An 11,975-nucleotide genomic window follows, 5' to 3' on the forward strand; every position below is an offset into this window, starting at 1 on the left:
GGGAAGCTGGCTTTAGTGTTGCACTTTTACTTATTTAGCAAACATTTTTATCCAAAACAGACGTTGCTGGGGTTAAGGGCCTTGCTTGGGGCCCAGCAGCGGAATCACTCTGCTGACCCGGGGATTTGAACCAGCGACCTTCCTACCTGCTGAGCCACCCACCGCACCCAGTAATGGGCCGACCTGAGGGGTTCCCTAGCCTATGGAAAGGTGCTGGTGAGAGGGGAGATGGTGACAATTTTTTGTGTGTCAGTCAAAATCCAAGCTCATTTGGCTGTCTCTGTGGTCCACAATTTATCCTCTATTTTCCACTTTCTTCAGTGAAACAGCTGTGTCTGCATCTGTGCATGTGTCAGGCCGCACGTGCTTCTGCGTTCACTCCTCGCTGTCCCTCTAACGTGTCCCTCTGCTTTGATCTCCCGCATTCCTCAACAAGCTTACACGTCTGCAGCTGCATTTCCATTAATTTACTCAGATGAAGTTTTCTGTTATGTCTCCGGGCCACAGAGTTAAATTATGAATTGGGTCATTCTCACAAATGAGACTCTTTAAAACAATGTTATAATGAAAGTGTTTGTTTATCGTGTGTCGCGATTGACATCACCTTAACATTTTGGATATTTTTAAATTGTCATTGTCGCTCTGATTTAATAATTTTTTTAACCCTTTATCGTAAAAAGGTAGTCAAAAATCTTATTGTAGCAGGATCCAACAAAACTAGATGAAATGTTTTCAAATCTGCCAACGTGACTGCCTAATCAATTTGTACAATAAGATGTGTATTTTCTGCTCAATTTTTAAGTGGCCCATTTGTGGAGAATATAACTCATGAGGTTTTCTGTGATTGTGTGTGTGACGCAGGAAGTGTAGTTAGTGAGAGTTAAACCATAACTTGGTCCGCCAACCTCTGCGAATTAATTTATTGCCCAGTGACCAGTGTGGCATCTTCTGTAGGCACTGATTGCCCAGTTAAACCTTTTTCCTACCATCTAGCAGGACAGTTTTGTCATTTCCTTAATCTCTGTAGCTCTTTTCCTGGATTTGATTAAATACTTCTATTACAGAAATAAATTGTAATATAATAAAAGTGATTATAGAAAATGAAGTGTAATTTGAGTCGGTCTGCGAACTAATTTTGAAAATTGGCGAAAATTAATATGTTACAGTATTGTTTGAGAATAACAGAAACACGCCCTATTGGGTCAATCGACGTCATGCAAATAATACCAATGGCATTTATCATCCTGCGAGATTAAAATCCACGTCTTGTACTTCAACATGGTGCAGACTCCCCATGAGTCAGAGTAGCTTAGTAAGAGTTCATCATCATGTCCTACACAAGACTAGGCACATTTTATTTATGTAGCAATTCAGACACAAGGTGAGTGCTTTACAGAAGCATCACGATGCTTTAAAAAGACTAAAATCACTTTTTAAATACTAAAACAGTTAAGAACAAAAAAGTTACAATGTGGAAGTGCATGAATGAACTCTGCTGACTATTTACTGCAGCTTTTCAATAAATTGTAGTTTTTGAAAAGCTGCAGTAAATAATAATCTGTTTAAGCCATGATTTTAAATGAGCAGACAGGTTCAGCCGACCTTAGCTCTCCAGGAAGCTTGTTTCACTGACAGGAAGCATAGAAAAGCTGCATCCATCGCCCTACTTGGTTTCGATTCTAGGAGTGCTAATCAGCTTCTTCCCGATGACCTGAGCGCTCTGGGGGTTTCTTGAGGTCCAAGTAAATCAGAAATATACTTATGAATGAGTCCATTTAGTGTTTTATAGACACGATAGTATTTTAATATCAATCCTGTGACGGCCAGGAAGCCAGTGCAGTGATTTATGGACTGTTAGTGAGGTTCAAGGGCATCATGGGAACATGGGGGGGGGGGGGGCCGCAGGTTATATCTAGCAGCCTGCCCATGGGGGCCGGGTTTCCAGCTACGCCCCTGGTCCTGCGTGTTTTACTGATTTGTAAACTTTTTTTTTACTTATTTACTTTTTGTGAATTACTACTTTTTTAAATTGGCCACAGAAACCACCTCAAGCATTCGTAAAAACTTTTCTGCGATTTCCGCAGGCCGTCATGGCTTCAGCTTCCGCAGGCCGTCATGGCTTCAGCTTCCCCAGGCCGTCATGGCTTCAGCTTCCCCAGGCCGTCATGGCTTCAGCTTCCCCAGGCCGTCATGGCTTCAGCTTCCCCAGGCCGCCATGGCTTCAGCTTCCCCAGGCCGTCAGCTTCAGCTGCTCACTGGTCACCCTCCTAAATGAAAGACGGGGGAACCAATGTGACCCCTGAGGGCTTAAGTATTTATTCCTACACAGTTCCATTTAAAAAACTGAGTTCTGAAGAGATGCAGCTGGTTCCAGGTTTTAATGAAAGGCAGAAGGACCCCCGCCCCCCCGCCCGCCTTATCTGTGCTGCGGTTACAGCTCTTCTGGGGATTTTGTGTTCAGTAATTACGCCTGCGGGCTCTGCTGCTGACCACGCCTCAGGTCCCTGCTCTTTGTGTGTGTGTGTGTGTGTGTGTGGGTGGCTGTGGGTTTGCATGGATCACATTTAGGGACCAGAATGTCCCCAAAGTGTGGTAAAACCTGAAATTTTCTTACTTTTTGGGGACATTTTTCAAATTTTACATCTGTGACTGCAATCAATAAAATTAAAATTCCAAAAGACTTGTATTTTGTTTGGTTACTTATGCTTCAGTATAGGACTGGGTAGGGGTTAAGGGTGTCGCGATTGGCAATTTCCCATAAAAATAAATGTAAGGTCCCCATTTAGATAGGTACACGGGTTTGTGTGTGTGTGTGTGGAGTGGAGGGGAGGACAGGACGCGATGAAAATGAACGGCTCGTGAAACCATACCACACCGGTTGCCATGGGGTCGCCTGCCAACTGACTGAGTATTCCCATCCTCTTTTTACAAGCTGCCTTTAATATAAAAGTTTTATATACTTTATTGTACACTAGTTAAATGAAATTGTAGCAAGTGGTTGAACTGGCGAGCCAGAATCTGGAGGAACTCCAGCTTAATGAAGATGACGTCCCCCTCGCCTAGTGTCCAGTCTGTGTCGGCCACCGTCTGGATGGCTTTTTATAAAGTTAATCATGGCCTGGCTGTATATGATAGGTGAGAACAGATGTATGGCGGCTGTTTGTATGCAGGTTAGTATAGGGTGACTGTATGCTAGTCAGCCCTTAATTTTTTAAGGAAGCTTTTGCAGATCTGACCACGGTGGCAAACAAAGGGGGGGGGGGCTTTTCGCTCCTGCAGATCATCTCTGATCTGCTGAACCCCAAAAACCCCCAGATGTCCATATTTGCTCAGGGATTCTGGCATCCTGTATAATTAGGCCCAGAGAAGGAGTAGCTCGTGCAGACAGGGAATCACGCGATAGAACAAGAATGTCTCTCCTCCCACCCCCGTCTCCCCCCTGTGAACCCTGGTTTGTGTACTTGACTTGGACTTCCTCACGCATATGTACCCTGAATAAATATCGTCACTCTCCTGCCATCAACCCCAACAAACTCAAGTATAAACCAATTTAAATAAATTCAGTGGAGTCATAAATTCATTACAGTTGTGTTACTGAGCATTTTCAAATAAACAGACACGCAGGAACCCATTTTCTTGCAAACACAATTTATTGAAACATGCAAATGAGGTGATAGTAAGAGACGACAGTATGAAGCCCAAACAGGAAGATAATGGGTATGAGCTGTATAAGGCAGTGGTTGTGGCTGCCTGGCGGTTGGGACAGGAAGTGCTTATGGAAGGAAGGATGTTTCTACATTCATGCAATTGATTGCTGATTGGTTAATCCCAATGGAATCCTACAAAGCAACCCCTGAGAGGTTAAACCTCTCGGAGACTGACTCCGTCCCATCGACGGGGGGGCGATTAACGGCTCTTTTCTCCCATCAAGGAGGTCAGTGGTAAAGTGTCATTTGATCAAATCTTGGCTGAATGCCTCTACTTCAGTGACTGTGCCAAGTTTGGGGGGTTGGGGGCAGCGTTCATATTGCCTTGATTAAGACACTTCTGCTTCTTAGGTGCCACTGGGGCCAGTATCTCAAAACCTACTAAGGGTTTGAGATACTTGCCCCTGAGTCACCAGAGTAAGTCTTCTCATCTGTTCTGCACTATGGTACTGCTAATCATTTACTACCCTTGTGATTTTGACAAAAACACAGGGACCAAAACAAGCCGTAGAGTGCGAAGTATCTATATTTATATAAATATGGTTCTTGAACAGAATTAATGGATGTACTGTAGAAGTGACATTCTCATAACAAAACACTGCTGAGGGTAGGGATTCTGTGTTTTGTAAAAATTTGGCATGTTGTCATGGTAATTTGCTGTGGTAAATGGTATATTTTAAAAGCGTTGGATGTCATTGCATGGTGGTATATGTATAGCAGTATAGGCAAACAAACTGTACTGAGCATTTTGCACAGTGCAATAGTGGAGTATATTGTCAAAATGTCCTGGATGCGTTGCACAGTGATACAGTGGTATATATTAACAAAATGCCAAAGGGGTGTTGCACAATGTAGTGGTATATATTACCAAAATGTATTGGGGGTGTTGTATAGTGGTATATATTACCAAAATGTACTGGGGGTGTTGCACAGTGATGTAGTGGTATATATTGCCTAAATGCACCAGGGGTGTGGCACAGTGATGTAGTGGTATATATTAACAAACTGTACGTGGCATTTTGCCCAGTGAAATAGTGGGGTATATTGTCAAAATGTCCTGGATGCATTGCATAGTGATACAGTGGTATATATTAACAAAATGCCCCGGGGGTGTTGCACAGTGTAGTGGCATACATTACCAAAATGTATTGAGGGTGTTGTATAGTGGTATATATTAATAAAATGTACTGGGGGTGTTGCACAGTGATGTAGAAGTATATATTAACAAAATGCACCAGGGATGTTGCACAGTGCTGTAGTGGTGTATATTACAAAAAAAGCACCAGGGGTGTTGCACAGTGATATAGTGGTATATATTAACAAAATGTTATGTAGTTGTATATGACTCTAAAATGTACTGGGGGTGTTGCACGGTTATATAGTGGTATATATTAACAAAATGTACTGGGAGTTTTGTATGGTCATATAATGGTTTGTCTTCCCAAACGTCCTGAAGGTTTTGCTTAGGATATTAATTTTCAGAATGAATAGGCAGGGATTGTGTTAGAGTTTGGTGCTAGTGAGTTTGGGGGGGCATCTACAGGGTAGCAGAGTGTGGGTTTGGGGGTTCACATGCCGCCCTCTGAGGGGATGTTTCTGAGATCAGCGGAGCAATTGATAGTAAAGACACTATGAGCCGCGCTTCTCTGCTGGATCACGCGAGCCACAGCCTCCCCCAACTCCAGGTGGCTCAGGTATCCGGGGCCCATGCGCTCAGGTGCTGCCACACCGCTGTTGACCTTCAGCTGTCACAGGGGCAGAAACGCTAGAGGCTCAGTAAGTTGCACGTTATTTCCATAATTATGCAGTCCCATGGCGTATGGTTTGTTCCCCAATATTTTTATTAAATCCCAAATCACTAGAAGATGTTGCGCCAAACACTCTTAAGTCTAACGCCAAAATCTCAAAGGAAGCCCTTGAACTCTGACAGCTCTTTGAATTAATACTCTACATACATTTCAATTAAATCTCCCATACATTTTCAGCCTTACTCCAACAGGAACTTCCCATTTCAATATCGTTCACTTGAATTAAGTATTGTGTGAATGTCTATGGTAGCTTACAGAATACAGTAATTACAGTTCACAAGCAAACCAAAGCAAATGGCTCAGAATGCTGGTAGCTAGCTGACCTACTTTGAGACATTTGTTCTATTTTCATGTAACTGCAGTTAAATCTTTGTTCTGTCCCCTGTTTTTGAAGCATCGACTGGGTGAGAGCCATGTGTGAAGGCTACCCCTCCGTGTTTATGGCAGCAAATCAGGATCAAGGAGTATCACCTTAAGGACTAGGGGGAGGCCTCACCTGGATGAGTTTACAGGGCACCTCTGCGTACTCCTCCCGCAGCACCTGGCAGAACGCCAGTGCACTCGCTGCCCCCAGTGTCAGGAATCCAGTGCCCGGCATCAGCAGCCGCTCTCCGGCGCCCCCTGCAGCACGTGATACAACCGTTTGGTGTAACTTGAAAGAACAGCACACCTGTCTTAGCCACAGGACAGAGGTCTCAAAGTTCATAGTTTGGTTCATAAAGCTCAAGTGGCCTTCTCTGAGAGACAGTCTCCTAGTTGGTGCCCCCCAAGTCATTTCAGTGTGAGACCTCCGCCACAGAGTCACTGCTTAAGACACAGGGTATAGTGCTTACTCTACAGAGCAACTACACCATATCACTTTAAAAAAAAAAAAAAAAAAGAAATATTACTAAATTAACCTGCATCTTTCTAGAAATCAGTACTGGGTTTTTAGACAAAAATATTCACCTGTAATAAAGGTGTAGGTGCCGTTAGGGTTGTCTCTCACCAGTGGGAAGAAAGCCTTCCAGGACACAAAGGTGCTTAACAAAAGTGTCTCCAGGACCTATGGGATGGATGAAGGAGAAAATGGTGAGTGAAGGTATTAATTTTCTTTGCCAGTGTATGATGACAGAGATCTGAGTATTAATTTTCTTTGCCAGTGTGTGATGACAGACACCTGAGTAGATGAACAGATGTGAGGCAGTGATGCTGAGCACATATGACCTAATGGTCACACACTCACCCAGTTCAACTCCTTGAGAGTCTGGGTGTGGGGGGGGCCCCCCTGCCACCAGCTAAAGCCCAAGGAGGACACCACGTCAGTCACCTTCCCAGCCGCCTTCAGCAGAGCCTGCCTCGCTTCCTCTGCTCCCTCCTCCGAGCCTGTGACAGCCAGGTAATACGCCAATATGTATGGACGTCATATTGATGGACCCTTAGCTTTCCATCTCATGCCCGTTCATCCCCCAGTGCACCAAAGGTGAAAGCAGAGTCGCATGCATCCCTTACCTACGTTTCCAACCACAGTGATTAGTCTGTCTTTGGTGGACGGTGAAACGAATGCCTTCAGTTTCTCCAGTCTGTTGCTGTCTCTGGATATAACAGCAACCTTGAAACCTTCAAAGAGGCAAAAGGTTACTTTACAGACCAACTCTACATATATGCATGTGATTAGTGTTCTGGACACTGGCTGTACGTGTTGCTATAGCTATGTAAATATTATCAAATACGTTGTAAAAGTCAAACGTATAGTTCTGTATAGGTAAAGCATACTCAGCATGTTTTTCATCATCTTATTTTACCTTGTGTTTACAGAGAGGTTATGTGCTTTTATTTGTTTGTTTTGTTTTGCGTGTAATGACACGTGACTGACACGCACGAGGCAGTCGCGTGCCGAATGAGGATGGGCTTCGTTCGTGTCGTGCTGTGTGGTCTGAAAGTCAGCCTTATTTTATTCCAGCCTCTGGACAGATATATTTATTTCACATTAATTTTTATTTTACGTGAATAGTGTAAATGACAGTTCAAAAAGAAGAATCGTTTTTTTTTTTATCACCGAAGCCGCGCTACAGGTAGGCTACTGGGACACGCATCAGTCACAGGGATCATCCCATTTAATTTGGCGTCAGACTCCCCACAAAATAACTGATCGATATACACAGGGGTGTCGTAAGGGGGGTCAGGACGAGTGACAGGAGGCCTAGAATTTTTGGAAAATCACTCGATTGGTCTGGACTGGGGTGGGTTGAGGGCAATGTGATATGCCCTCATGGAGCCCAAAATCTCTAGCGACACCCCAGGATATATAGGTACAGTATTATCTGATATGGAACCCAAGCATTTTCTCCCCTTAATATTTTATGTGTATGCAATTGTTAAAAAAATTTAAACTCCAGTATCATATTACCTCTTTCAGACAAGTTATACGTATTCATATACCATGAAAAAAGTAAACACTAAGATCAAAATCAATCTTTCGAATACAAGTTATGAGTAGCGCTAAGCACCTGACCACGTGACGAAGGCCGCCCTTGCGCGAGGATGTCATTGTTCTATAAGCCCTAGCATTTCTCGAAATAGCTCTTAGGCTATATTGAGATCTAACACTCTCCACCAGTGTCGCGCTTTTACAGTGTTTTGTTCACTGTGTTGACCAGCCATGGTTGGGTCCACAGCCTCGGGTCTCCATCATTCAACCTCCGCACTCAGAGGCGACCCAAACGTCGCTGCGGCGCCGTGAATCTCTCGCTGCAGCACTCCTGCGTTTACTTGACTGATATTTCGCTATTCTTTTTGTGTGTGTTCTCAGTCGCGTCCAGGCGTCGAGGTTTATAGTCGCAGTCAATAAAACTAGATGCGGCAATTAACCAGGCGTTTGGGTCTCGTGAAACTTGCCACCGCAGGGATTATTGCAGGCGCCTGCGGTGACGCCCTGAAGCATCAGGGCAGGGTTTGCGATTTCTCCGTCACGCCAACATAAAAATCTGGCTCTCTGACAAATTTTCCGTTAGTTTAGGTTAAGCGTGGCTATAATTAGCAGGGCACTTCCCGGTTATGGGCGTATGATGTGCTTAATGCGGTGAATGATATCATGCACCTTCGGTGGTGGCTTTAGCTTAACATACCCTCAAAACATTTTCTAAGGCATTTGTTTTCTCTAGTCGGCTAATGCAGTTAAACCCTGAAACACCTGCAACCTGAAATTATACCAATTTTACCAATAACGTTTACCACTAATAGACTATGCGGGGTTGGCAACTTAATTTGGTCTGACTAGTCTGCATGTAACAGTTTTAACACTTTGTAAATAGTCTAGGGTTTGCAAACTACCTCAACGCTATTGATGTAGCTAATTTTCGGTTTATAAATGAGTAATATAGATTTGCCGTGAGATTTCGTGTGTGTGAGGGTCACGCCAGCTGCGTAGGAGTTGACCGCTATGTTATATAGCTGACGTTTCAGTTAATTACCATGAATATGTTGTCTGGCCAGCAGGGCTCCAATGGGATTAAATATCGGCCCTGGACTTTGGGGTCCCCGAGTATAAATTTTGCCGACCGGGAGGTCCCCATGATGAATTTTGACGGTCTAGATACCCATTGTCCCACGGGGAAATATGCCAAATGGCCAGTAAGATTAAGCAAATGATTACCTGATTACATTACTTCTAGATACATTCCATTACGACTACATACATATTAAAGGAGATCAACTGAGCATTTTCTCCGAAGTCGGTGACTGCGTTAACGCTTCACTGACTGTAGGATAATCACATCCAATGCAGGGTTGCCAACTCTCACGGATCTGGCGTGACACTCACGCTTTCAGATTCTCACGTTTACGTAAGAAGTCTTATGACAAATCTATATTATTCTATTATAAACCTAAAAAAAAGCGGTAAAAAAAGGGGTAGTTTGCAAACCCCGCAGACTATATAGGCCTACAAGGTTTACAAAAACTGTTACATACATGTACATGTGTGTGCAGACTTGTCTCAAATTGAAAATCTCATGCCACCCAGCTGACCAAACTGGGCAACCCCATGACAATGATGTAGGCTACAAGTCAGTTTTTGAAATTCTCCAGAGAAGACACAACAGGACGCGCTAAGTCCTCCGAGGTGCGTCAGCAAGTACCAGGAACTTCAAATTGTTCAATACAACGGAATTACAATGCCTATAAGATTTTGAAATAGCGCGGCATATTCAATACAAGTAAACATTAGCTTGAAAAGCATTTATAATGTGCCGTACATATCAAAGTAAAAACTGCATAACTGCAACATATAGTCGCAGTTTCCGAAACATATTTATAATTAAAACGTATTTTAAAGACCTGTTAGCCGCATGGATGCTCTGGTGTTCTGTGCGCTTCTGGTGCACTGACCAGGTGCACGCCATAACCTATACGAGCAGCCTTGCTGCCGCGTGCTGTGCTCCGGCTGCAGGAGCGAGCGCCGCACAGACGCACACTTTTGGTGCAAAATGGAACCTCAACAGTACAATAACCTATGTGCTGTCATCCTTAAATCCATCACAGATTAAAGTACAAAAACCGCAGTCCATATTTATTGTTTTCCCATGAAAACAAATCACAAATAATAATATTCCTATATTTTGCCACTGCAAAAAATACTATATATATATATATATATATATATATATATATATTTATATATATATATATCATATATGATATACACACACACACACACACACACACACACTCCTGTGCGGCTTTGACAGTCCCTGTCTTTACCCTTGTTCCTTACCTTTATCAAGAAGCGCCTTCACGACGCCGGATCCCACTACGCCCGCTCCACCGAGAGCTAACACGACTCTGTCCGCGTTTGACATCTCGGTAAGATGTAGAATTCTCGGCGAGCTGTGCGGCGCGCAAACAGGTGCTCCGAGTGAGTGCGGGACATGTCTTTCTGTGGTTTTTAAATGAAACGCACAAAGTATGGCCACACCCTCTACTACTGTTATCTAAGCACCGCCCGAACTTTCAAAACATTATAATTAATGTCTGTGGTGAATTCAGTGATACAAAAACGATATTCTGAAAGCTGTGACTTCACAATTACACACCTCTCGTAGTGAGTTCAAGTCCAAGTTTATTTGTGACTGGTTGTAAACAAACCGGATCCTTATACTGGTCGAATTTGTTATCAACTTGCATTTCATCCCAGTTTCATATTTTTAATGTTTTGTTCGATCTACATACACTGGAAGTACTTCAGCAGAGCCCAACAGTATATTAACAAAGCATAAAATATACATTTTCCCCAGATTTCATTTTACTTGTTAATCTGAGGCATGGTGTGGCAGTGCAGTGTTAGGGCAGGCGCTCAACACCTCTGGGACTAGATTTCGCAGTCCAAAAACATGTCGAGGTTCATTGAAGTTACCAAATTTCCAGTAGGTGTGCATGTGTGAGTGACGGGTATGTGTGCCCTGTGATGGGTTGGCGCCCCATCCTGGGTTATTCCCTACCTTGCACCCGTCGTTTCTGGGATAGGATCCATTACCCTGAATAGGACAAGCAGGTACAGAAAATGGATAGATGTTAATGAGAATAACTGCACAGTTTAATTCTGATAATCACAGTTAGCAAACATTTAAACCAGCTATGGTAGGAAATAATGCTTATTACTCACATCTGAAACCTTTTGAATGCCCTGTCAGCTGCAGTAACAAGTTTAGCTAGGTGGGAAACCATTCTAAAGTTTATGAAACTCTGGATGGTTAACAGCTTCTGGTGTATATGGCATGATAGGAGATAGGGAAGAACATGGTGCTCCACATGGGCCCCTCATGACGTACCTTATATAGTGGCTGTTTAGTATGAATATGTTGTCTGGCCAGCAGAGCTAGAATGGGATTAAAAGTCGGCCCTGGATTTCGGGGCCCCCACTGTAAATTTTGCTGGCCAAAATTTTGATGAATTTTGACGGGCTAGGTACCCATTGTCCCACGGGGAAATATGCCAAATGGCCAGTAAGATTCAGCAAATGATTACCCGATTACATTACTTCTAGATACATTCCATTACTACTACATACATATTACAGGAGATCAACTGAGGTTTTTCCCCAAAGTCAGTGACTGTGTTAACGCTTCACTGACTGTAAGATAATCACAAACTTAAACGCTTTCCCTTGTAATGTTTTCAATAATTAATAATAGATACCTTATTGATCCCCATGGGGAAATTGTCTTCACAGCTCCCTCAACTTGCTCTTTGTAGAGTAGGTTGTCTGCAAAGGGCAGCCACCCATAGTAGTGCCCAGGGAGCTGGGGGTTAAGGGTCTTGCTCAAGGACCCACAGACATGCTGAGGTTGGGTTTGAACCAGCAACCTTCTGATTACAAGCACACAGGCTTAGCCCGCTGAGCCACATGCTGCCCAATGGTGGGCCTTCAACTCTCACACGCTTTCAGACTTATGGCAAATCTATATTATTCTATTTTAAACCG

The 11,975-nt window shown here is 43.5% G+C and overlaps 1 protein-coding gene across 1 annotated transcript; it reads right to left on the reverse strand.

Annotated features, from left to right (window-relative positions):
* Window positions 1-3,631: 3,631 nt before the first annotated feature.
* Window positions 3,632-10,433, reverse strand: LOC111851816 (uncharacterized). The gene is made up of 6 exons (XM_023827066.2): window positions 10,269-10,433; window positions 7,007-7,114; window positions 6,741-6,880; window positions 6,464-6,560; window positions 6,012-6,136; window positions 3,632-5,452 (listed from the first exon to the last, which is right to left on the reverse strand). Exons 1-6 carry the CDS (start codon window positions 10,351-10,353, stop codon window positions 5,276-5,278), a joined length of 732 nt encoding a protein of 243 aa, XP_023682834.1. The 5' UTR covers window positions 10,354-10,433; the 3' UTR covers window positions 3,632-5,275.
* Window positions 10,434-11,975: the final 1,542 nt, after the last annotated feature.

This window comes from Paramormyrops kingsleyae, chromosome 13 (genome assembly GCF_048594095.1).
Source record: "Paramormyrops kingsleyae isolate MSU_618 chromosome 13, PKINGS_0.4, whole genome shotgun sequence".
NCBI lineage: Eukaryota > Metazoa > Chordata > Actinopteri > Osteoglossiformes > Mormyridae > Paramormyrops > Paramormyrops kingsleyae.